The sequence below is a fragment of the Lacerta agilis genome, chromosome 2 (genome assembly GCF_009819535.1).
Source record: "Lacerta agilis isolate rLacAgi1 chromosome 2, rLacAgi1.pri, whole genome shotgun sequence".
Lineage (NCBI taxonomy): Eukaryota > Metazoa > Chordata > Lepidosauria > Squamata > Lacertidae > Lacerta > Lacerta agilis.
In genome coordinates this window covers 27,953,975-27,979,444 of record NC_046313.1, presented here as the reverse complement: position 1 = coordinate 27,979,444, position 25,470 = coordinate 27,953,975, and the positions used below count along the sequence as shown (strand labels likewise).

General features: G+C 45.1%; 1 protein-coding gene across 1 annotated transcript; it reads right to left on the bottom strand.

Moving 5' to 3' along the window:
* Window positions 1-8,138: 8,138 nt before the first annotated feature.
* LOC117040922 (autocrine proliferation repressor protein A-like) lies at window positions 8,139-24,024 on the bottom strand. The gene is made up of 13 exons (XM_033139052.1): window positions 23,723-24,024; window positions 22,929-23,103; window positions 21,383-21,431; window positions 20,598-20,720; window positions 18,413-18,511; window positions 18,164-18,253; window positions 17,320-17,449; window positions 15,076-15,196; window positions 13,643-13,778; window positions 11,767-11,855; window positions 11,363-11,441; window positions 10,352-10,417; window positions 8,139-8,619 (listed from the first exon to the last, which is right to left on the bottom strand). The coding sequence occupies exons 1-13, from the start codon at window positions 23,958-23,960 to the stop codon at window positions 8,500-8,502; spliced, it is 1,515 nt and encodes a 504-aa protein (XP_032994943.1). The 5' UTR covers window positions 23,961-24,024; the 3' UTR covers window positions 8,139-8,499.
* Between the last annotated feature and the right edge of the window lie 1,446 nt (window positions 24,025-25,470).

Genomic DNA, 25,470 nt, shown 5'->3' with positions numbered 1-25,470 from the left:
GTCTCTGCGTCCAGTCCCTGTGTCTCTGGGTTTGCGCTACTGCGCATGTGCCTCAGGGACACAGGGATTGGATGGAGAGACATCGGCCGGGAGCAGCGGCGGCAGTTGAAGCGGGGCGGTTCATTTAGAACGCCGGCGCTCCAGAGGCCAGGGGAGGACGAGAAGGGAGGCCACGCTGCTGCTCCCGCCGCTACGAGAGCCTGTTGCTGCTGACCCCCTCCTGCCCCGTTGGCCTGCATGGCGCTGCTGCTGCTGCCGCCGCTGGCTCTAAGGGGGTTGGCAGCAGGGGGGGCGAGCCCGGCGGAGAGCGAGGGGGATGGGGAAAAGGTGAGGCCTGCTCTGCCCACGGAAGCCCCGGGCTCTCCTGCTCCCTCCGCCCACACGAGCCCACTGTCATGGAGACATGGCCGGCGGAGAGGCGAGGCCAGGCGGCAGGAGCACCGGCATCAAGTCAGCAGCCCTGCAGCGGAAGCGCCTCTTGCGCCGGGGACCCCGGACGGAGGAGGGCAAGGCGCGCGCGCAGAGGGTGGCTGGCTCCGGGTTTGTCCACCCCCCACCTCCCGCTAAAGCAGGCTTTGGCAGGGGGTGGGGGTGGGGCGGGCAAGCAGGGCTTCTCCGTTAAAGCGGAGAAACCACTGTTTGCCTCTCCTGCGCCCCCGACCTCCCGCTAAAGCAGGCTTTGGCAGGGGGGCGGGGCGGGCAAGAAGGGCTTCTCCGCTAAAGCGGAGAAACCGCTGCTTGCCTCTCCTCCACCACCACCCCTACCTCCCGCTAAAGCAGGCTTTGGCGGGGGGGCAGCCCCCTCCACAAATGTTCTAGCGCCCGTTATTAAACCACTAGTAAGAAATAAAAGTGTTATTGTCTATAACTCTTCACTGAAATTCTGTGCCAGTTCATGAGCATACCTACATACATCTATTGCAGCAGAACAGTGCATTGTGGGGAAGAGAAGATGGTTCCCTCAAGCAAGCAGCAATACTTGCACTGAGTTTGTTTTCTCCCCTGATCCTTTTCACTTCTGTGTTATGTTTTTAGACTGCTAGCCTTGGGCAAAGTACTGTCTTGTTTTAGTCAAGTGCATGTAAGGTGCCTCTAGGAGTCTTTTTGGCTGAGCAGCAGGGTACAAAGGCTCCAAATCAATCCACCAACCTCTTTAACAATCTCATGGTTCTTTTCAGAAGCAAAGCACAAATTTATTTAGTACTGTTTCCTAAACTCATATGACCCGCAAATGTTTAATGGTATAGTACTGAAATTTTATTAATAAAATATTAATTAATAACAGAAAAAATGATGTTTTGGTTTGCATAACGTTTTAGAAAGTGCAAATTAGGTAGATTTGCCCATAAATGTGAACTGAATCAATATTTGGCTAGCTGTTGTCTCTTCATTTTAGATTCCCTTCTGATGAATGGGGATAATAATAAAGTTGACTATTTTTTTGTGGCAGAAGTGGGATTTCATTGCCTGATCATTTCTTGCTGTTTTCTGTTTGTTAACAACTAAAGGTTGTTTCTGGCATTCCTACCATGTTGCATTGGGTGACAATATCTTGTGTTCTGAAGTTGCATGCCTATTACAAGTAATGTCCTTCCTTCAATATGATATGGTTGAGCCTAGGAAAGCTATAGGTTCCCAAGATGGTGAAAAGCATGTTGAGTCCCAATGTGCTTTGAGGATACAGTAAAAAACAGAACACTTTGAATTTCTCATACATGGCCATTTGCTAACCAGAACAGGATCAAACATACCAAAAGTTTGCCATCCCCTGATACAACCACCACTTGCTCCACTATACTCCTGTAGCTGTTGTTAGTGAAACGTTGAGCTACAGCTTAAAGGCACAGAAATGTTTATATGGTCCAATCCTTCTGGTGGGATCTGAATGCATGAATGGGGCAGGCACCCTGAGACATCATTTACACAAGTTGTATGGGAAAGGGTTGTCTGAAATTCCTTACCGTAGCATAGAATGGACAATTGATACCTTGTCTGTGACACTGAAATTGTATACACACCCTTTCTTCCTTTTGCATTGAATTGTGTGAGGATTTACTTGGCAACTGCAGCTCACAAAATTTAATGTTGGGGTCAGAATCGCAGATAAAGTTAATTCACCTATGAAATTATTCTGATTGGATTGTTCAGGAGGATTCATTTATTTTAAACTTTTCAGTAGTGAATTGATTGATTAGCTGCTTTAAATTGCTTGAAAAAGCACGTATTACAAATTAGCTTAGCCAAACAACATATTTAGGGTTGCTGGAAAAAAAAGAAGTACACCCCAAAGTTTGCTGAGAAGGGCCAAAATGCTGCCTAGGAAGATATCCAAAGCTGCATAGCCAAGCATATAGGCTAAAGGGTACTTGTCTTGCCTGTGGAAAAGTACTGAGCTGACATTAGGAGCTGACATCTCATACTTAAAAGAAGTGTAAGATCAGTACAAAGAAGTGACAGCTTCAGAGAAGGAAATAACATCTTGAGATATATATATACCGTGTTTCTCCTAAAATAAGACACCGTCTTATATTTTTTTCCCCTCAACAAAACACAGTATGGCTTATTTCAGGGGATGTCTTATTTTAACCGCATCGCATCAGTACGCTGCATAGCCACGCCTCTCCAGGCTGTTTTAATGGGAGGTGCCGCATCACTATGGCTTATTTTCGGGGTATGGCTTATTTTCGGGGAACGGCTTATATTTCGCAAATGCATAGAAATCCTGCTATGGCTTATTTTATGGCCATGTCTTATTTTAGGAGAAACAGGGTATATATAAGAGCAAGGAACAATTTTGCTTATGCCCAAGGTAAACCTAGGCATGGAACATGAAGTACTGGTATGTGACAATGATATAATTTGCAGTTTTTGTTAGAGTACTGTGGTTTTTAGAATGGCAAGAAAGAGTGTTGTCCCTCAGCAAAATCAGGATATGCATAATCTGAGATGACATTCAAGAGGTCAACTTTTCTCAGTCACTGTGTTACCTTTGTTCACTTACCATATATACCGGTAGCTGAGAAAAGACAAGATGTTCTGGCCCTTGGTTTCTACACTGTATATATTTTGAGAGCAGAGGGTGGGTGTGCCTTATTGTCATTGATAAGGATCTAGTAATTGACTGTCTCTAATGCAGGGGGTGCTCCCATTACCACCTGAGAGCACAATGAAGTTTTTGTTTTTGGTTTGTTTCGCAGCACTTTCCTACCCTAGCAGTTTACACCAGAACAGGTACATTAGGGTCAGATTGGTTTCTGTTTTTGTAGGCACCAGGGGGCGTTCACAGGGTGGAGATACGTTTATCCTATGCAAAAGTGTTCACACCTTGGTGAGAGATGAAGTAGGAGTGGCTTAAAGACTCCATGCAATGTGAAGCTGGTTTGAACGACAGTGCATTAAACAGTAGTATTTGATAAAAGTAGATATGCATTGTGGATAAAATTATGTGCTTAAAAGCTCTGGGAACTGAAAAAAGTGAATGCAGAGTAAGTGGGAGCCATAGTTTTTGGGTTCCAGAGACTAGGAAACAGCAGTAGCCTTTTCAGGGCCTTCTTAGAGGGATCGCCCGCCGTGGCGCGGCGATCCCTCGGCGCCCCCGGCCTGCCGCCTCTCCGCCTGCCTCCCTCCCGCGCTGGCCGCCCCTCGGGAGGGGGGTGGGCGAGCAGGGGATGAGGGGCGTGGCGTTGGAGCGGGCGCTCGCGGGCGGGTGGGCAAAGCCCTGCGCCGCTCCAGCGCTCCAGCTGGGGCTCTGGGAGGCGAGGGCGGCCGGCTTGCAGCCCACCCGTGGGGGCGGGTTGGGGAGGGGGAGCCCGGTATGCCGGTGGGCTCGCGGGGGCGCCCCTGGGGGGCCCGGCGCCCTGGTGCGCCGCGCCACCAGCCCCTATGGATGAGACGGCCCTGGGCCTTTTATCCATGTCACAGCCAACCACATGGAGACCCACATACATAATGCTTCCTATATTTCCACAGAGTGACTCACTGCCTTCAACAGCCTCCTCACACATTGCTGTTGTATGCATATGGCATTGGGGCTCCCTCTGTCTCCATTTTCAAACTGCTGCTCTCACCATCCAGCCACTTCTGTGAGGTAACATTGAATGTACATGCCATACCTGCCCCAATTGAACAGAAGATCTCTCTTCCCTTGCTTCTTATGAAATACCTGCTTTCTTCAGCCATGCATGCATGCGCACACACAAATACAGTATGCTTTGAGGTCTGAAACTTCCATCCAGGACCATTGTGTGATCTCTTCACTATGTGGGCTCTGCCAGAGTCTATCCCCTCTCTGGGGCTGCCATATTTTGAAGAGCAAATAAAGAGGATACATTTAACTATGGATCTCTATGGCAACTCTTATGATGAAAATGAGGATTTGTCCTGGAAAAAGACCCTTTTCTCTTTTCTTCAATCGTTTTCTATTCCACTCTTCACTTTGATTGCCTGTGTATATCTTACTTAATGGTATTATGAAATGATGTGGTGCTTAAAAAAAAACTTTTGCTGTTTATGTTTTGTTACTTGTGTTGTTACAGGAATTCAGAAAAACAACAAAGAATTGTGCATAGAAAAAAGCATTGGCAGTGCACCCAAAGCTTTGCTTTAGTATAGTTCCCTCCATGAATGTCACACTAAGCTTTCATGGTATTCTGAAATGATCATTTGACAAACAGGGCTCTGAATCACGTAGTCAATTTCAATATGACTCTGCATGGGAATATTTAGGGCAGATATACTTCCCTGTCTTGAAGCCAAAAAGTTTCCTTCGAGGAGTAGGTTCCTCTTGCATAACAGAGTTGTGACGTACGCCAAGGTTCAAATTAGTATAGAAGTTTCTGTGTTGCATGACATTGCTCAGATTATAATGTAATAGCGGAAGAGGAGGAAACTACAGTGAAATCCTGCTGGGGTTGTTTATGCTTTACATATCAATATATTGGATGAGGGAAAACATCCCCACATTCCTCAATATTGCACAGTTGGCTGTTGCTGAACTGCAGGATTCATCCTGTCCAATCAGTTCTATTTTTATTAGGGATGGGAGAAATTTGATTCAGTTCACATTTATGGGCAAATCTACCTAATTTGCACTTTCTAAAACAATATGCAAACCATATTGCATCCTGTTTTTATTAATAAAATTTCAGTTATAGAAAATAAAGAGAAAAGGGGGAAAGCACAACTAAAAATAAAAAAAAATTATAAGAAAAAGATATAATATCAGTATCAAACTTTATTTCAGTCACAGACATAAAATATGGATAAACTGAACACATAAGACTTAAAACAGGTAAGGGATAAAAACTAGTAGTTAAAATGTGATTATATCACACATAAAAGATAAAAACAAGGCCAACCCTACTTGCTCCAGGGCCTCATTCTGGCGGATTTGACATTTCTTCAGGAACTAAGGCCATGGTTACACAAAGTCCACCCTACTTCCTTATTTAATGAAAGATCTGCACTTTCCTATATATATATCGTTTCAAGACATGGTTTCATATGACAACTAGTGTCAGCCCCAGTGGGAACCAACATGCCCATGCCGGTTTTTTTTTTTTTTTTTGCTGGACCTTATTTCCTGCTGCCCCCATCATCTGCTACTCTCTGGGTGGTCATTTGAAGGGAGGCCGGGCTGTGGTGGGATCCTGGACTTGAGCCCTGAGGTCCAGCCCCAGCAGCACCACTTCCCTCACACGAGGATAGCAGAGGCAGCGAAGAGTTTCAGGGATCTACTCCCAGAGCAATTCTACCTCCAGCAAATGTATGAAACAAAAGTTCTATCAGGCTATAGCCAATGCAACGTCAACAAGGCTGCTTTGAAGAATATGAAAGGACACTTAATGTAGCATTTGAGTGCCAATCTGGCAGGGCTGGGTCATCGATTCAAAGTAAAGTCAGCTTTTTTATTCAAGAAAATAGCATACAAGCAGAGCGCGTGCAAGCCCGGTTGCCATGATTGGCTCTTGGCCCCTCCTGCTTTTCGCTAACCCTCCTCCGCTAACCCTACGTCTCTCCCAAGCAGGTGTAAACTCCGGCAGGAAGGAGCCCCTCCCCATTGTGCTTTCTGAGCTTTTTGTTCAGCTACATGCAAAGTCCTTCGTGACCTTGGAGTCAAAGTGGCAGGGGAGCTTAATATAGTGGGACAGGGCAGCTCCTGCAGAGCTGTTTCAGCTTCTGCCCCCTCCTCGTCTCCTTCAGATCTGGGGCCTGAAGTGTTTCTCTCTGCCCCCTGCCCAGCCCTTGACTCTGGCTCTTCTCTTGCACTCAGGCCTGTTGCTTCTCTTCCCCTCCGCCCACATTCTCCCACCTCCTCTGACCAGTTTTCCGAGTCCCACCACTCTTACCCTTGCTCTGAGCCTTCCTCCTCCGCTGACTCCCCAGGGGGTTCCCTGGATGGAGTCTCCCAGCACCCCTCTTCAGCCAGCCAGTTCCTGACACAATTCAACTCTTTTACAGATTTTTAATATATTATATTATGCATATATTGGGGGGGGGGGGTAAGATGAGCATCTAATGCATTTAATAACTAATCATTGTGTACATTCACTAGGCATCATGGAGAATGTGCACATAAACTGACTATGCACATTCCTGGTCAATATACGGAATCTCCAACAGGCCTTTGGGCATGTACATCTCAACTGACATCTCCAGTCAGTATGCATAGCTTCCAAAAAACATAACCTTGTTTCCTAAGTCCAGCACAATTTGCACCCCGGTCTGCTGTTTAATATCACCTGGGCCACAACCTGATGTGGGAAGAAGGGATGTGGTTCCAGATCAAGATTAACTTGTTTTCTGTAGTCCATCTTCCTTTTCCCAACTCTCAGCCAGTTGGGAGAGGAGAGTTAAACTGCCCCTTCCAAAATCCTGGTGAAAATCCCCACCCCCTCAGCAATTAACCTTAGGTAAAAACTAGATGTCAGTCAGCATTGGGATTGGAGGGGAAGGAAGAGTTAACCAGCTGAGGAAGGGAAAAGAGGTCTGGGACAGAAAGTGTGTTAATTTTGGTCCAACCCACTGCTTGGGCAATCAGTGGGAGAGTGCATGTTGTGGGATGGTGTACCTGGATGGCAAACGTTTCATATGCTTGATCCTGATTGTTTGGGCTAGCAATTACTTATGCACAATAAATGCAAAGCGTTTGCTTTTGCCAATGTTCTCCTGGGTTCCTGGGACACAAAGTAACTTTCACCCATTTGGGAATCTCGTATCATATTGAAGCATGGCAATTACATGAATTTCTCCCTTGTAATAGGCAAACTCGGCCCTCCAGATGTTTTGGGACTACAATTCCCATCATCCCTGAACACTGGTCCTGTTTATGGGAGTTGTAGTCCCAAAACATCTGGAGGGCTGAGTTTGCCTGACATGTACCTTCAAAAAACAAGGACATGTCACCCAATGCATGAATGCCAGAAACAAGGTATATTTGGTAATGAAGAAAAATACTAAGACAGGATCAGGCAATGAAAACCCCTGCAGGTGGTACAAAGGCATAATCGTTTTATTGTTACACCCCATTTTGCAGAGAGGAACCTAAAGGTAACAGAAAATAGCAAGCCAATGAAGCAACTCAGTTGGTCTGTGCCTTGTGCAGAATTTGAACTCAATCACTTTACATGACAGTTATATTTAATTACTTATATTAGAGAATATGTAATCCCCTTATGAGGTTAAACTGTCTTAAAAGTAAAATAAGGAATTGTACCATTTGCATAAAACGATCCGAAACTAGTACAGAGTTTCATTGAAGACTTATAAAACATAGCTATATTCTTTATTATGATACCGGGCACTGGGAATCAATAAGGCACACTTTCCTGTATTGTATTTAAAGGTAAAGGGACCGCTGACCATTAGGTCCAGTTGCGGGCGACTCTGGGGTTGCGGCACTCATCTTGCTTTATTGGCCGAGGGAGCCGGCGTACAGCTTCCGGGTCATGTGGCCAGCATGACTAAGCTGGTTCTGATGAAACCAGAGCAGCGCACAGAAACGCCATTTACCTTCCCGCCGGAGCGGTACCTATTTATCTACTTGCGCTTTGATGTGCTTTCGAACAGCAGGGACTGAGCAATGGGAGCTCACTCCGTCGTGGGAATTCAAACCGCCAACCTTCTGATCGGCAAGCCCTAGACCACAGCGCCACCCGTGTCCCTTTTGTATTGTATTTACTTGTTCATAATTCTATATAACCAGCCTCTTCCTCCCATGTCAAATATTCTTCATACAACCACCCTACCCATTCCCCATTCCCCCAACATCTGCTCCTTGGTTAGGTCTCCTGATCCTGAGTGACACCCTCACTGACCCCATGACACCAAGCTGCCCACCCCTGCACCTATTGCATTTTAGTTTAAGTGGGACCTGTCTGCTTTCTCTGCATGAGGTTCCTTCTCTGTCCACCCGCTTCTCTGCATGCTTTTCCAAATGCCTCTTATGTCTTCCCTCATGGATGCTGTCAGCAACAGGAGCCACCGTGTCTCTGCAGGGTTTCACACCAGCTTCCCATAGCATCCTTCTCCCTTGCAGTCTGCACATGGAAACGTGTCTGGGATGATTTGAACCTCTGAGGTGAAAACATGCTTATCCTTCTCAGGTCCTTTGAAAGTTACCTGGAAAAGAAATTGGATTTCTGCTCAATATGTTCCTTTGCAGAGAGCTGAATGGAGCAGGATTAGGAGTTTATAACACAGAGATATCAAAGAAATGAAGCATGCATCTTACTGCAGATTTTAGGAGCCGTGCCTTACTGCAGAATACTTCGTACCTATTTATACAGTTGCACAACAGTCTTGGAGTACTTACGGTAGTTTCAGTTAATATATGTATATTAAAGGGAATGCAAGTTCAACCATAAGATTAAACCTATCCATTCTTAAGGAAATCAGGCCTGAGTGCTCACTGGAAGGACAGATCCTGAAGCTGAGGCTCCAATACTTTGGCCACCTCATGAGAAGAGAAGACTCCCTGGAAAGACCCTGATGTTGGGAAAGATTGAGGGCACAAGGAGAAGAGGACGACAGAGGACGAGATGGTTGGACAGTGTTCTTGAAGTCTGACCAAACTCCAAGGGGTCACGAAAAGTCGGACACGAATAAATGAGTAAACAACAACAACAAAAAGTTCAAGCGTTAATGTTCACAAAAACTGACATTGTGCACATTCAGTAGCCTTCATGGAAAATGTGCTGACCATGTTTCTATGAAGAAGAAATTGTGCACATTTCTCGGTCAATATGCATATTCTCTAATAAACCTTGGGAAACCTGCCTATGCACTCTATGTGGGGCTACCTTTGAAGGTGACCCGGAAACTGCAATTAATCCAGAATGCGGCAGCTAGACTGGTGACTGGGAGTGGCCGCCGGGACCACATAACACCGGTCCTGAGAGATCTACATTGGCTCCCAGTATGTTTCCGAGCACAATTCAAAGTGTTGGTGCTGACCTTTAAAGCCCTAAACGGCCTCGGTCCTGTATACCTGAAGGAGCGTCTCCACCCCCATCATTCAGCCCGGACACTGAGATCCAGCGCCGAGGGCCTTCTGTCGGTTCCCTCACTGCGAGAAGCAAAACTACAGGGAACCAGGCAGAGGGCCTTCTCGGTAGTGGCGCCCGCCCTGTGGAACGCCCTCCCATCAGAAGTCAAGGGAATAAACAACTACCTGACATTCAGGAAATACCTGAAGGCAGCCCTGTTTAGGGAAGTTTTTAAACTGTGATATTTTAAATGTATTTTAATGTTTGGTGGAAGCCGCCCAGAGTGGCTGGGGAGACCCGGCCAGATGGGCGGGGTACAAATAATAAATTATTATTATTATTATTATTATTATTATTATTATTATTATTAATGGAGTCTGAAATCTGTACACTGTCTAGCCATTATCCTTCCCAACAGGCTTTGTGGAATGTACATATCATATATGAATGCTGAACATTCTCTGTCAATATGCATATTTTCCCATCCGCATGTATATTCTCCAAAAACTTGCATGTTTTCTATCTCTTGTTCAGTGTGTAATCTGTCTCCCTTCTCAACTGTCAGCTGTCTAAATTTATATGGCACAAAAAAAAACCTCCCACGGATCAGCAGAGCAGCAGGAAGAGGGCAAGGGAGTCCAGATAAAGATTATTTGTTTCTGAATGCCATTTCACTTTTCACCATTCTCACTTGTCCCCCAGTCAGCAGAGCAGCAGCAGCAGGAGGTTGCAGGGAAAGGAACGTTTTAACCCTCCCCTCCCTCTTCCACGATTCCAATGGAAAGGGCCTCCCCCTACGCTGCTATTAAGCTAAGGGAAAAGCTGTGCAAGAATGAGTCAGATACTCGACTAGAGATTATATTTACCTCAATAAAGAAACCCTTCCATCCCAATAATGGCTTTGACAATTCTGCTTTATAAACACCTGTTCCCTGCAAAGAGATCAGACAGAAGACGGTGCTGAGAAGTGAACATGTAATATTAAGAAATTATAGAATGTTCATTAGTGTGAATTTGGAGAAGAATGAGCTGAGGTTCCTGATTTGTGTCTTCCAAGGATAGGGAAGAGGGAACAGTTTTAGAGGATGACCACAGATGACATAGCTGTTCTTTCCAGGTGACCTTAAACTACTCTACGTATTTCCAATGGATATGACCCCCCAGCCTACTTTGTTACATAGAGTAGAATAGGTTCTCATCCCTGCATTAGATAAACCAACTCTCTCTAGCTGGCCCTTGGGATTACCTCCAGGACACACCCACCCCAAACCACACCCCTCACCAGCTGTGCTTTCCTCCCCCCTGGAATGTTTTCCCCTGACTAGATGTGTCCTTGCTTGCTTGGATGGAGGATAGATAAAGATGTGTGAGTGTGAAGAAACTAGGCTACTGCACAATGGTAGAATTCACATTGATTGCTCTGTTGACTTTAGCCTTTGACCCTGGCCTCCACAAAGTTGTGCAGAAGAGAATGTGGCTTTCAGGCACATAGAGGTTCTTCACCCCTACTATGCGTGTAGAAACATACTCCCCACTACATTAGGGAGCTCTACTCCCTAGCATGGGTGATTTTACAACTGCAACAGAACTGTTCTTCTGCTAGGTGCAGGGGAATGTTTTGGGTAACTCAGACCTTTTATTAATTGGTTTGATTGATTTCTTACAGATTCTTTCAATTAATGTCCCACCCTTCCTCCTAATGGCACTCAGGGACATTAATTGAGTGAATCTGCAAATACTGAACAAATTTAATATCTGCAACAGAAGTCTAGCTTTAAAGGAAGACATTTCCCAAGAACGGCTTTTGTATTTGTGTCTTTAGAACGCTTGACATCCTCAGTTTTGTGAATAAACTAAGGAAATTCTAATCCTCTTACCACTTTATCAACCTTGCAAGGTTTCCAAAACATAAGACTCAAAAAAGGGAAGGAACACCTTAATACCCTGAAGTCTCGCCTGAGAATGAGAAGGGAAAGAAGAGATTTCGCATGAGCACAGAATAAATTGATTTGTGGAGAAAACTACCACCAACAATATATTATTTCTAAATTCACTGATACTCTTTTACATGTACAGCGTAGATGGGACCTAGTAGTTTTCTGAGATGCTCACTGATAGAAAGTCCTTTCTTTCTTTCTTTCTTTCTTTCTTTCTTTCTTTCCTTCTATAAAATTGGTAAGCTTTAAGAAAGAAAAACCTTCAGGTTTTTTTTTTTGTATACGTTGACTTTGTATATTGTACTATGTATTAATGAATTATATAACATATTTTGGAATCCTACCTGTTGGTGAGCCATGTGCAAGCAAAGAAACATTTAGTTTCTGAAGGCTCCCGATCTGTGTAGAGATAGATAATACCTGTGGCATTTGTCTAGAAAGAGAGAGAATAGCACAGAAAAATCAAATCTTCCTCCAGCTATGAGCCATTCCCATTACCCTCTCCAGCAGCCACTGCTTTGACTGGCTGTGTCATGCAACACCCTATGTAAGGTCAACCCATATAAGTTGCCAAATGCATAAGGGAAACTGAGAACCTTGAATTTTTGCTTGTGTTTTCATGTTAATGGCATGTTCACATGACATTTTTAGGTATACGGTGAATTTTTCTTTTTAGCATACAACTAAAAATGTAATGTCAGAATGAGACATGTGTGTATATGCAGGTATACTCACCAGGGTCAGCAGTAGCTGCAGCTACATGCATAGCTGTCAACTTTCCCCTTTTTTGCGGGAAATTCCCTTATTCCAGGGCCATTTCCCACTGCAAAAAAGGGAAGGTTGACAGCTATGGCCGTTTCCCAATGCAAGAAAAAGGAAGGTTGACATCTATACATGTCAAGTGAATATTCCTTGCAAACTAAGGAAAAAATAATTGGACACATCACACAAAAGCACCAATGCTTATCTGTACTATTCTCACCTGGCCTTCTAAAAAAACAACAACTATATTTTAAAAAGAAATACAATATGGTGGTGGGGAAGATTGTGATTAAGTGACCTGCTCAGCCTGCTGTCCAGGTATTAAGTGTCAACGGGTGATTCAAGCCCCCCAACTCTCTTTTCTTGGGGTTCTTCTTTAACTTTAAATTACACTTGAACCAGGCAGATCTTCAAATAGAGGACTCCAGCAAAGAGCATGTTCTAGTCATGCAGATGTAGGACTGCCATCTCTAAAGTAGGGCACAGGGACCTCCTAGTGATCTTGAGCCATTCTCTCCCCCCCCCCTTTCTCCCCATCTTTCTTGTGGGGAGATCTGTGATCAGATTTCTCATATTATTTTTTGAAGATAAATGTAGCCTAGAAGAGGGGCAATTTATAAAAATGCATTGGCGTTAGTGGATGTCAGACCAACATTTTCCCTTCACACCATTTCCTATATTAAAAAACAAAGAGGGATCCCATCACAGTTCTCTCTTTGGCCATCATCCAGGCTGTGTTGTAAGGATAAATATTGAAAGATCTACACCCTGCTCAGCCTTCCTGAAGATGAAAACCACAATAAATAATACAGTATATTGATACTACTGAAGTAAACTGGTCTAGCAGTCATTTGCTTTTCCATGGGAATCTGAGTACATAACCACATTCTGAGCCTGTACTAGATCACCTCAGGACACTTTCTCTGTGACTGAAAGAGGAACTGGCACATATATTCTGTAAATAAAAGAACACCCTAGAATTTAGGAGGCCAAGAAGAAATGTGGCAATATTCTGGTGTTTATCACCACACTCAAGACTAGCCAAGCGTGCCCTCAGAAAATTCTATAATCATAGAATTGCAGATTATGAAGGGACCATAAGGGTCATATGGTCCAACCCACTGCAATGGGTTTGCCCAATGTGGGGATTGAATCCAAAACCCTGAGATTAAGAGTCTCATGCTCTACCAACTGAGCTATCCCAGCTGTTGTTTCCATCATTTACTGGTAAATGATAACATTAACCAAGGCCGGTTTGTATATCATCATAACAACTTTCCTGCCTTCAACATTTCTGATAATTTCTTAGGAATCTTGAGCTCGACTGGGTGTGCTTAGTAAAGGCCCACATCCATTAGGGACAACATACATCCATGGCTTGGGGTAAATTAGAAAACAAGCTTCATGACTGAATTATTTCTGTCATTCAGCATGTAAAGCAAAATCAGTTTTTCTCACCTCTACCCTCTTCCAAGAAATTTGAGGCATGGTCAAATTCTGCATGGTGCTGAGATAAAAGGCTCTGCACATCTCTAGGACAGATGCTTTACTCCATGGGAGTAATGTCACAGCATGATTAGTGTTCGGGAGGAATCTGCAGTGCAACAGAGAGGGTTTTACAAAAATAACTTCCTTGCAATAGATTAAGATAAAGGAATGACATGTTTCTTCCAATCACAGAAATTTGACTTTCTGGAGTTTTTCTATATACAAGGAAAAAACACTGCATCATCATGCAAAGCCTATGTAAATTGTGCAGCAAAGATCAGCAGCTTTGTTCACTGGTATTATTGTTCAGATTACACAGGTGGTCTCACACAACAGCTGAAGGATCTGCTGTGAGTTCTCAGTTCATATTACAGTACTGTCTCTCATCTGAGGCTCAAGCCATCCGGTTGCTGCCTTTAACCAGAGGGATGATTTTGTGCCCAGAGTCCGCCACCAGACACACCTGACTACAAAGGGGGTGGTGGTGGTGGTAAATGAATGGACAAGAAAATTGTCTGGGATGAAAATGGCCACAACTTTATTGATTTCAGATATAGGAAGCCTTGCCATAGGCACTGGACGTGTATCCCTCTCAGCGCCCCCCCCCCCCCGGAGCTGAGGCGCATGACAGTGTCAATTCAGGGGTGGGTCCATCACAAAATGCAGGTTTACACGGATGGCTCCAAACACTGAGGGAAGCTCTATGGCCCACTAGTCCTATGCAACTGGCACTTTGGACAGAGACTTCCCTCCAGACCCCTCTAACAAGGTACTCTGTTATTGCCGCCACCGCTGCAGGGAGCAGGGGGTGGTTAATGTCACCGCTTCACCACACCCCGATTGGATGAAAGACTATATGATTCCACCCAAGGCCTAAACTGGCAAAGTTATGACTAGTGCTATGGGGAAGGTGAAACCTGCAGTGCAGGGGAAATTCCTTCATGGGCTCGAAAACGGTGACTGTCCACAGACCACAGCAAAGCCCTCCTAGCTGGAAAAGAAATGGTTAATGTAGCAAGCAACTTTAAAGGGAGGGAGGGAGGGTGTGTGTGTGTGTGTGTGTGTGTGTGTGTGTGTGTGTGTGTGTTTGATATGTGTGTGTGAGGAGTACAGGGTCAGCCAGGCTATATTTTTGGCGGGTGCACCTGAGTAAAGCCTGCCTCATCCAGGTGCGCCTGCCTAGGCCATGCCTCCCAGGCCGCCGCTAATTGGCTCAAATTGAATCGGAGTTTGGTAGGAACCCTGTGAGTCTGTGTGATGGCTGAGGGGGTCAAGATGGTGCATTGTGTCTGGGCAGTGAGGGAGGCACCACATCAGGCCGCAACCACCGCTCACCGAGGAGAGGCGGTAAGCGGCCATTCTCGTAAAGAACAGTCTGGTAATTTTTTGCAGCAGGAACTCACCGGATATATTTCTTCCCGGCTAGCTGATCAAAGAAATAGTAAGTGTTATCAGGCAGGTTGACCTCATCTCCTGTTGCACCAATTGAGCACCAGGTCTTATTTTGGTATCGCTCATTATATGCTGAGGATGGCAAAATTAAATGATATTGTAATGGGAAACACATGCAGTTCTCAAGTTGCTAGTACTGTACTTAATTTCATCATCAAAGCCTGGTAAGATTGGATAAGAGCAATGGAAAACAAGAGACATTGAGCAGGTTGGGAGCAAAAATATAATTAATAATAATAATAATAATAATAATAATAATAATTGTACCCCGCCCATCTGGCTGGGTTTCCCCAGCCACTCTGGGCAGCTTCAGGTATACTGGACCGAGGCCGTTTAGGGCTTTAAAGGTCAGCACCAACACTTTGAATTGTGCTTGGAAACGTACTAGGAGCCAATGTAGGTCTTTCAGGACCGGTGTTATATGGTCTCGGCAGCCACTCCCAGTCACCAGTCTAGCTGTTGCATTCTACATTAGTTGTTGTTTCCAGGTCACCTTCAAAGGTAGTCCCACGTAGAGCGCATTGCAGTAGTCCAAGCGGGAGATAACTAGAGCATGCACCACTCTGGCGAGACAGTCCGCAGGCAGGTAGGGTCTCAGCCTGCGTACCAGATGGAGCTGGTAGACAGCTGCCCTGGATACAGAACTGACCTGAGCCTCCATGGACAGCTGTGAGTCCAAAATGACTCCCAGGCTGTGTACCTGGTCCTTCAGGGGCACAATTACTCCACTGAGGACCAGGGAATCCTCCACACCAGCCCGTCGCCGTCCCCCAAGAACAGTACTTCTGTCTTGTCAGGATTCAACCTAAATCCATTAGCCGCCATCCATCCTCCAACTGCCATAATTGAAAAATATGTAAAACAGCCTTACTGTGGCAAACTAAGACCAAAGATCAAAGCCTAGATAGCAAATGTTGGTGGTGCAATGTTGAAAAGGGAGCCTTCCTTTGCATTAAAAAAAGTTGGGTAGTAGGCTCTCCATGTCATCAAGAAAGCAATATGAGGTGCCTCTGGATGTTTGAAGAATTCAGTCTATGAAAAATCCTGATTTGCACCTCTTGCACTGGAACCTTTAATTATATTTATTAGGATAATTTATCATCCCTGCTTCTGCTTCAATAACTAGGGCCGGGAACATTTTTTCTGCACAAGACAGAGGACAGGATGGCAAACCCTTTTGTTCCAGGTGCAGAATCAAACTGGACTGGCAGAACTGGTGAACATAAGTACACAAGAAGAGCGTCTTGGAGCAGACCAATGGTCCACCTGGCCCAGCACTCTGTTCTGAAACTGGCCAAGCAGATATCTGGAGAAAACCAGTAAACAGGATCCAAGCATAAGAGAACTCTCCCCTCCTTCAGTTTCCAGTAAGTCACTTTGACTTACTTTTCAGAAAAATAGAACCCTGTATGGAAAAGCTTTTAATGTTTTACTATAGTTTTATTAATTGTGGGAAGCCACCCAGAGCAGCTGGGAAAACCCAGTCAGATGAATGGTATATAGATATATTATTATTATTATTAATATTATTATTACTCCTAACAGTAACAAGCACTTTGTTCTTGGAAGCTTAAACACTCTGAAATACATATTTAAATTAATATTTTGACAGAAAATACACTTTTAAATGTATATTAATTTGCCTTTAAATATGAGTTTTGATGGGTTTTTAATGAGAAGAATTGTGGATTAGAGAGAAGATGGTATACAATTATAGGTAAAAGCATGCAAGCAAAGATAGAATAATGTTATGGGTAAAAGCATGAAACATTGACCAGAAATAGATTCCCGCCAGGACTCCACAGCTTGCTGCAATGGCCTCAGATGCTGAAGAGCCCAGTTTAAGAAGCTTCAAAAAGGGAAGTGGAAAAGGGGAGAGGACTTGATTTAATTTATTGATTCCTCATCCCTCTACATGACGACATACTTTTCAGTGTTCTCCCTCCGCAAATATTTCATTGTTTTCACATATTTGTACAAGAAACAACAATCACTATTCAACAGCCTTCTGATTCTCACTCCACAGAAGCACCAAATGGCCCTTTAATTAAATGGATGTCATGCTCTTCAATGTATCTTACATGCATTATAGTGCCACCAAAATTCCCCGGGGCTGCCCTTTCCCACTTATTCAACCCTTTCTTCTGCTACCATCTGATTCACCAGAGAAATCTGAGATGGTAGGAATTGCTCACCAAACGGATCAACATGTGAATTTAATTCCTGGAACCGTGGAGTGTCCAACTGCCGAGTTATATTCAGGTGATAGTAATCATTCCGTGTACATGACCAGCCACAGTATGCTCGGTATTGATGATGCCAGTTCTGTACCAAAGTAGACAGAAGTGAATTCTATGTGCACATCAAATAAGAACATTCTATTCTACACCAGTAGAATGTCCCTATTTTCTGAGGAATGCTGGAAGGGAATATATGGCACTGTGATTTGGGGCCAGGGTATTTGAAAGACCCTGCTCCCCCATGAGTCTGCCTCCCTTACAATCATTGGAGGGATTATTCAATGTCCCTTGCCTTCAAAAGCATGTTTGATTAGGACACAAGACAGGGTCTTTGCAGCAGTGGTGCTGAGGCTGTGGAGTGCCCTTCCTCAGAAGTTTCATTGGCTCTCACACTTGTAGCCTTCCTGCAAATGGCCAACATATTCTTATTTGTCCAGAGTACTGTACTATGAATGAACTGTGAAGACCAGGAATGCCAGCACAGGGGGCAGAGCTGTTTTGGGCCTTCTCAACGTTAAGGGGGTGGAGGAGGCTAAGCACAAGAGAGGAGCCATCTGCCATTGAAACCATGCCACACTCAGCTCCGCACTTCACCTCCTCCCAAACGCATGACATTGTGCGTGTGACGTCACAAGTGTGTGTGCTGCATGTGCAATGTCACACACCATGTCGGGCCCCCTCAATGTTTGGTGCAAGCTGGCACCTCTGAAGAAGACTCATACGCAGCCATACACACAGCTAGTGCACCATCCTATGAACAGCCTTCTCTTTGTTTGCTGTAAAGAAAGTGGATACTCACTTGAATGAAATTCAACTGATCATAGACAATTGGAAGAAATGACACAACTCTTTTCTTCAAAGCTGCTGTGACCCAGGTGGTCCAGCCGCGCTGCAATAAAGTGACAAAACATAAAGATGGAGAGGTACGCATTTCTTACTTGAGAGCCTGAACATGGCATATACAGATGAAATTGGGGATGAGCATGCATAGGGTTAATACTGCGGTACTAGAAAGCCAACATAGCACAGACCTGCTGTTCATACCTACCTTGGAAACACCAGTCAATGTGAACTTTTTGATCTTCACCGTTCCACCAGATTCTTTCAGCATTAAATCTGTTACAGTGTCCATGCCACGCACAGCTGCCTGCACACAAGAGAAGATGATTATAGTCTCTGGAGTTCAAAGAAGATGCTTGGATTGGGTTCGACTATGTCCCTCTATTAATCTGGCATAATTAAAGTGCCCTCAAAAGGTGTCTCATCTTCATGCCTTTAATGTTTATTATCATTATGTACTAAATTTGTTAGTTGCTTTATCTTGCCCAGGGCAAGCCTGATCAACTTACAAACCAACCAACAGACAATAAACCCCACATAGATACCTTAAAGGGAAGAGAAAGAGAAATAAATTAAGAACATCCCACCGACTTCTAAAAAGTCCCAAATAGTTAAAGGTCAAAGGCCTGGTTATAGAGGAAAGCTTTTGCATGGCACCTAAAGATATATAGTGAAAGCCCCAGGAAAGTCTCCCTGAGGAGAGCATTCCACAAACAGGGAGCCACAACACTAGAGACCCGTTCTCGTTCATATGGAGGAGACACATAAAGAATGGCCTCAGATGATGAACGCAGAGTCTGGGGCGGTTTATATGGGGCATGAATGTGGTGGCAGCAGTGTATCTGTAGCGGAGGAGGCAGGGTGCACCTGCAGTGGAGAAGGTGCAGCCGCATAGGAGGAGGCAGTGGCGTAGGAAGGGCAGAGCGAAGGGGGCAGGGCATCCCGGGTTCCACCCTGGTGGGGATGACACTCTGGGCACACACCCCCAAAGTGGTGCGACACCCAAGCCAGCCTTGTGGACGCCTGGTAAAAACCCACACTCGGCAGCGAGGCTCAGAAACCTGCTTGGCACGTGCTTTGGTATTTCAAGCTCGGGCAGAGGTGAGCCAGGGAGGGGCGTCAGTGGCCCAAGAGAAGCCCGCCCCTCCCCTCTGTCCGCAGCCCGAGCGGGAAGGAACGAAGCAAAGCGCTGAGCGGGTGCCCGTTCTTTGCTTCTTTCTTCCCGTTTGGGCTGTGGGCAGAGGGGAGGGGTGGGCTTCTCTTGGGCCACTGACGCCCCTCCCTGGCTTGCCTCCGCTCCATAGCGTGCATGTGCAGTGTTGCTACGCATGCGTCGAACATAATGACGTATGCGTCATACGTAGCGACATTGCGCATGCGCGCTACGGAGTGACTCTGCCCCCGGGTTTGCCGCCCCGGGTGGCAAAGCGGCTTCCTCCGCCCCTGGGAGGAGGCAACAAGTCATGTACTCTTTGCACCCAGATCTGTCGCCTGAGGCCGCCACCTCACCTTACCTCTGTGAGGGATCCTATTCCCTCCCCTTCAATACTTCCCCAACAGTGACTCTCCCTAAGTTTCACTGACAACTAGGATGAATCCTTCAGTGTTTACGGTATATGGGAGTTGTCTCTGGGGTACCTCAGGGCTCTACGGTTGAAAACCTTTTGCCACCTATGGGATCTCCCTACCAGGGTTCCCAACTACTGCAGTTTGCCTCCCCTTTAGGCAAATAAGTGGCACACTTGGCTTCACTGTCCAGCCCTCTGTATGACAGGAGAATAAGCAAACAGTTTCCTCTTCCCCAGGAAAGCTTTGTTCTCTCCTCTTAGTCACACCTCTTAAGGTACTGATATACTGCCAGAGTCAACGAACGTTTAAGCACATTTAACTTTATTAGGTAACTTGAAAACATGGATGTCTCGGGTTAATACTGGTACAAATCTTCTCCTCATGTAATTCAGCTTTGTTATAATATTTCCTGCATCCCTTTAGCAATGGTAATGACCTTTCCTCCCATTCCCCAATGCCTAACCTCGCATTTTCTCTCTCTCATCCTCCACCCCCAACTGCCCAACCCCCAAATGCCTTTTAACGGTTGTTCCCCCTCCTTTTAGAATGCCAACTAGCTCCGCCTCCCAGGGAACACCTACCTAAAATGGGAGTGATAGGTTAGCCCATGATGAACCTGAATCATCAGCAGGCATTATTCCGCCACAACCTCCTTCTAGGTTCTGTGATTTGCAAGCAGATTAAAAAAAATAATGAGGGATATGTGCTTTGCAAATGTTACAGTAGCTCTGCCAGCATTCAGGGGATTCTGGAAACAATAAAAAAGCATTTCCTAGAATGATGGCAGCATGTGCTTGCCAGCCAGCACAGAAAGCCAGAGTTACCTTGACCATTGGAAACTGAATCAGCACGTGTGGCGGCTCACTCTCGTCGTTCATGAACTTCCACCACGAACAAGCAACTGCAGCATTTTCAGAGCTCCTCTTGCATCTTTTTATAGGGATTTTCTAGCAGGAAAATAGATGAAAGATATATGAGGGTTTTTTGTTTGTTTTTTAATTTTTATTTATGAATTTATACAACTACAAAATACAGAACTGAAGGATAAAAAAGGGAAAGGGAAAAACAGATCCATTACATCTATCAATAATTCTATTCCATCGACTTCCTGTCCATCTGCAGACCCTGCAGAGTGATAAGGACAGTTGCCCTATGTATAACCCACTGGGAATGCAGTAGGAGCCCATGGTTCCAGTAAGTATCTGGGGAGCAGGTTCCTGCTGCTCTCACCTTCACCTTCTCTAAGGAGGTAAGCACCACATGACTTGGCTCCCACATTTTAATTCTAGTATTTTGAACCACTTCTGTGAGAGAGATGGTTAATTCTTCACAGGTTATGAAATGTAATTTGCTTATGAAGAAAGGTTATTGGACACACTGCATATTTCTGCTGGATTTTGCTCTGAGAAAGTAAACACTTCCCTCATTAGAGTGAAATTGGGGGAAGAGAATCTGTAGTGGAGGTTTCCAGTGGGAAAATATGACAGCCAAGAACTTTGCCACCTCCTGTTCCCCCAGTTCCACTCACCTAACTGACTCCTAACTCCTACATGAGTGTGAAAGTGAGTGTGGGAAGTTGCCAGCAATGCAAAGATCCTGGAGCACTTACCTTGTAGGTGATTGGGTAGTTGGGAATCTGCCCCAAAAGCGCTGCACAGCTTCAGAGACAAAACAAGTATTAGCCATCAGCAGTAAATGTCCTCTGAGATCTACATGCAATGATGCCAAAGAGACCAGAGTCAACAGCTCTGGGCAGCTTTGGATCAATAATAAGATCAATCATAAAATCAAGACAAAGAGAGAACTCAAGCAATATAACCTTTTACACATATTTATTGGGAGGCTGGAAGGAAGATGAACTAAGATGTGACTTGGAGCATAGAGAAAATGTCTTGAATACAGTGAGTGGCATTAGATTGCCTTCAGGCCATTTTTGTTTCTGGCAGCTTTATTAGTTAGAACTCAGTATTTTCTCCTCCAATAACACTCACAGGTTGCAAACATAGAAGACCTCTGGTATATCTGAGATAAGCAGTCTCATATAACCAACATGCTCAAGTCTAATTAATGCATGAAGGGGTTAAAACCATAGAGCAAGCTGTCCTTCCGGGCTTAGCTATGCCAACTTCCCCTCACCTTGGGAGGAACTCGGAAATCAAGCATTGTTCTCCCACAGTCTTCCTGAGTTCAGTGTGTGAAGAGGTTTAAGCTGGTTGCCCCAGCTCAGAATACATGGTTCTCAGCAGCCAGTTCCTATACCAATAATTTATGAATTTTTACCACTATATACTGGTAAGTAAGCAAACTTTTACTACCTGTGTAACTTTTCTGAAGCACATGGACTCCCCCTCCACCCATTCCCCATGCTAATGTTATTCCTTATATGGTAAGCTTAGACCAAGGCTTTGGGGAGAATATCTTAGAACACGTCTCGGCCTGCCAGGGTGTCCAAGCTAACTTGTGCATCAGAGTGACATCACCTGTGCATCAGAGTGACATCAGTGTATGGGCATGTCCAGGTTAAATCCTACAGGGTACTGCTTTGCTAGCACATGGGGAACGCACTGCTGAAACAGACCCGTGCAGTCAGCAGGACTAGAACACTATGCTCATCCAATGGTCAGGATAAGGTTCAATACTGATGGGTGCTATTTCACATTCTGGCAAAGCAGATCCTCCTGCCCCCACCCCCACTCTTGGTTGGGACCACACATCTAGACATTTAATTTACCTTTTACTACGTGCTTGTTGTTTTATGTCTGGATTGCCAGGGCAATGGTTTAGAATGAAATTGTTTAGGTGAGACTTTCTGGCTGTGTGTCTCTTGATATCCAGCCAGTGAAAAATCTTTCATAAAACAACTTAGCAGCCCGTAATCATTTGAGCTGCCTCATACAAATCTTGCCTTGCTTCAGACAAGCCCCAAATCCTTCCAGATATTCCACCTCAGCTCGAGGATTGTCCAAATATGATGTGCAACCCTAATTCCAACACTCATTCCCCACCAGGAAAAGTATTTTTTCCAGGGCCTCCCACCATCAAGTATGTCTGCCTCACAGTTCTCTATATTTGCAGGGCTGCTAATCCCCTTAGCAGTTTTAACAGAGCAGAGTTGGTGCCATATTCATTGCTCAGAGATCCCGCCAATAACTTACGACCCAGTGGATTTTGCTAGATTGATGATATCATCAACTCTAAAATCTGTGATAGTATTAGATGCATCATTTTTTCCATTCCCAATGATCAGCAGACACGAGTCCTTCAGTTTTTGTTCCTTTGACACAGCAATGAACAGCTCATGCCACCAAACTGGCCTATCCACTTCAGACTCTGAAAAGAGAGACACAGAATCAATTCATCAGGGGATTTCTCCTCCATTCTCCCTTCGAAATACACCCCCAGGAGGCATAATGAATATTTATCTAGTAGTAGAAAAGTAACAAAGTAGAAAGAGAGTGTAAGAAAGAGTTGGCATTTAGGAAGTGAAAGGAAGGGCACTGCACTCTCCTTGACACAGGTCAAACCACTTAGGGCAGTGATGGAGAACTTGTAGCTCTCCAGATGCTGTTGAACTCCAGCTCCCATAAGCCCAAACCAACCAGCGGTCAGGGTTGATGAGAATTCAGCAACATCCGCTGGGCCACAGGTTCCCAAATCCTGAATTAAGCCAACATCTTCCCATTCCAGGTGCTGTTAACTTCTGTCAGCACCAGGGGGTGGGGGAGAAATTCAATTCTGGTGGCAACTAAATGCAAATCAGTGCCCCGCCCCCATCGCCCCCACCTCGCTACGCCACTGCTGACTAGTACCTACTGCTCTTCCTGTTTCCTTACACCCACCCAGCAGCCACTTCTCCAGGTTAGGCTCCCTGGTCTCTCGCTCTCTTCCTCCTCAAAGGAAAAGGGCACTGAGGAAACGCCTTCCTCTATATTTCAAATATGCCACTCACCATTCAGCCACTTCAGGGAGGTCATGTTGAGGGTGTAGAGGGTGACGCCAGGCCTGTCTTCCTTCTTTGTGACAGTGTAGTTGTAATGAAGGTCATCCTGCTTGATGTAGTCATCCAGGGCCGTCTGCGCCCATGCAGAGGGCAGGTAGGCTGCCAGGAGGAGAAGAGAGAGCACAGCATACAAGCAGGTATAGTTGCCTTGAAAGAGGTACCTGCCTTTTGTCCAGCTGGCAGCCATTGTCCCACTTCAGATCACAGTTGCTCCCAGCAGGAAAGCTCCACAAGGCTTGGTAGTGCCTACCAAAGCTTTTATCCAGAGCTGTTCTCTCCATGAGTGTCACAATGAGTTTTTCCAGTTCTTACACAAGTTGCGTAGCAGGGAGAGGCCAGGATGGCACTTATGCAGATTTATTCCAGTTATGCAGAGGAGGAAATGTGCAAGTTATTCTACATTGGCTTCCAGTCACAACGCACCTTCCCACTCATCATTTCAGGGGTAAAGCCAAGCTGGAGCCAGTGTGTGCTCTGTCCCACTTTCAACATGGGTTCCCTTCCACCTAAACAATTTTGGGGGAAGTGTGTTGCAAAATTGTAGCATGCTATCTCCAGAATACACAATTCAAACCTGGCTTTTGAGACAGGGAGGGAAACTTCAGGGGGTGGCAGCAAGTACTTCCCACCCCCTGAAGTTGTGGTACTCCACTCTCCTTTTACTTTGCCTGTCCAGTGTTCTTCCAGACCCGTATCATATGGGGGGGAAGGGAATCCCCATTAACTACTATGGCCATAAGAACATAAGGAGAGTCCTGCTGAATGAGACCAAAGATCTATCAAGTCCAGCATCCTGCCCTATGAATAGTAGCCATTGACACCCTTGCCCTCCGTGAATTGACAAATTCACTTTGAAATATATAAATGAAATATATAAATGAATAAATGTCCCCTAGCTTTTTTGTACCTTTTTCAGCTCTGCAATATCGTGTTTGAAGTGTGGTCAGTGACCAACAGGTACAGTATTCCTCTAGATTTGGGCAGGATTATGATCAATTTCAGGTTGGATCCCTTCCCTAACGATTCCTAGAATGGAAATCATTTTTTTTTCACAGCTACAGATTTTGTCAACATTTTAATTGAGTTGTCCACTACAGAATTGCAGACCTGTAGAGCTGCATGGGACTACGAGGATAATTTAGTCCAACCCCTGCAATACAGGGGTGTATTAATGAGAGTGAAAGAGGAGAGCGCAAAATATGGTCTGAAGCTCAACATAAAAAAAACTAAGATCATGGCCACTGGTCCCATCACATCCTGGCAAATAGAAGGGGAAGAAATGGAGGCAATGAGAGATTTTACTTTCTTGGGCTCCATGATCACTGCAGATGGTGACAGCAGTCATGAAATTAGAAGACGCCTGCTTCTTGGGAGAAAGCAATGACAAACCTAGACAGCATCTTAAAAAGCAGAGACATCACCTTGCCGACAAAGGTCCACATAGTTAAAGCTATGGAAGGTCCATATAGTTAAAGCTATGGAAGTGAGAGCTGGACCATAAAGAAGGCTGATTGCCGAAGAATTGATGCTTTTGAATTATGGTGCTGGAGGAGACCCTTGAGAGTCCCATGGACTGCAAAAAGATCAAACCTATCCATTCTGAAGGAAATCAGTCCTGAGTGCTCACTGGAAGGACAGATCCTGAAGTTGAGGCTCCAGTACTTTGGCCACCTCATGAGAAGAGATGACTCCCTGGA

Coding starts and splice junctions, on each gene's coding strand:
- LOC117040922 (XM_033139052.1), bottom strand. CDS start 23,960: ATGGCTGCCAGCTGGACAAAAGGCAGGTACCTCTTTCAAGGCAACTAT. Junction 20,721..21,382: donor ACTACCCAATCACCTACAAG/GTAAGTGCTCCA, acceptor TTTTCCTGCTAG/AAAATCCCTATAAAAAGATG. Junction 8,620..10,351: donor GGAAGGGTTTCTTTATTGAG/GTAAATATAATC, acceptor TTTCTTTTCCAG/GTAACTTTCAAAGGACCTGA.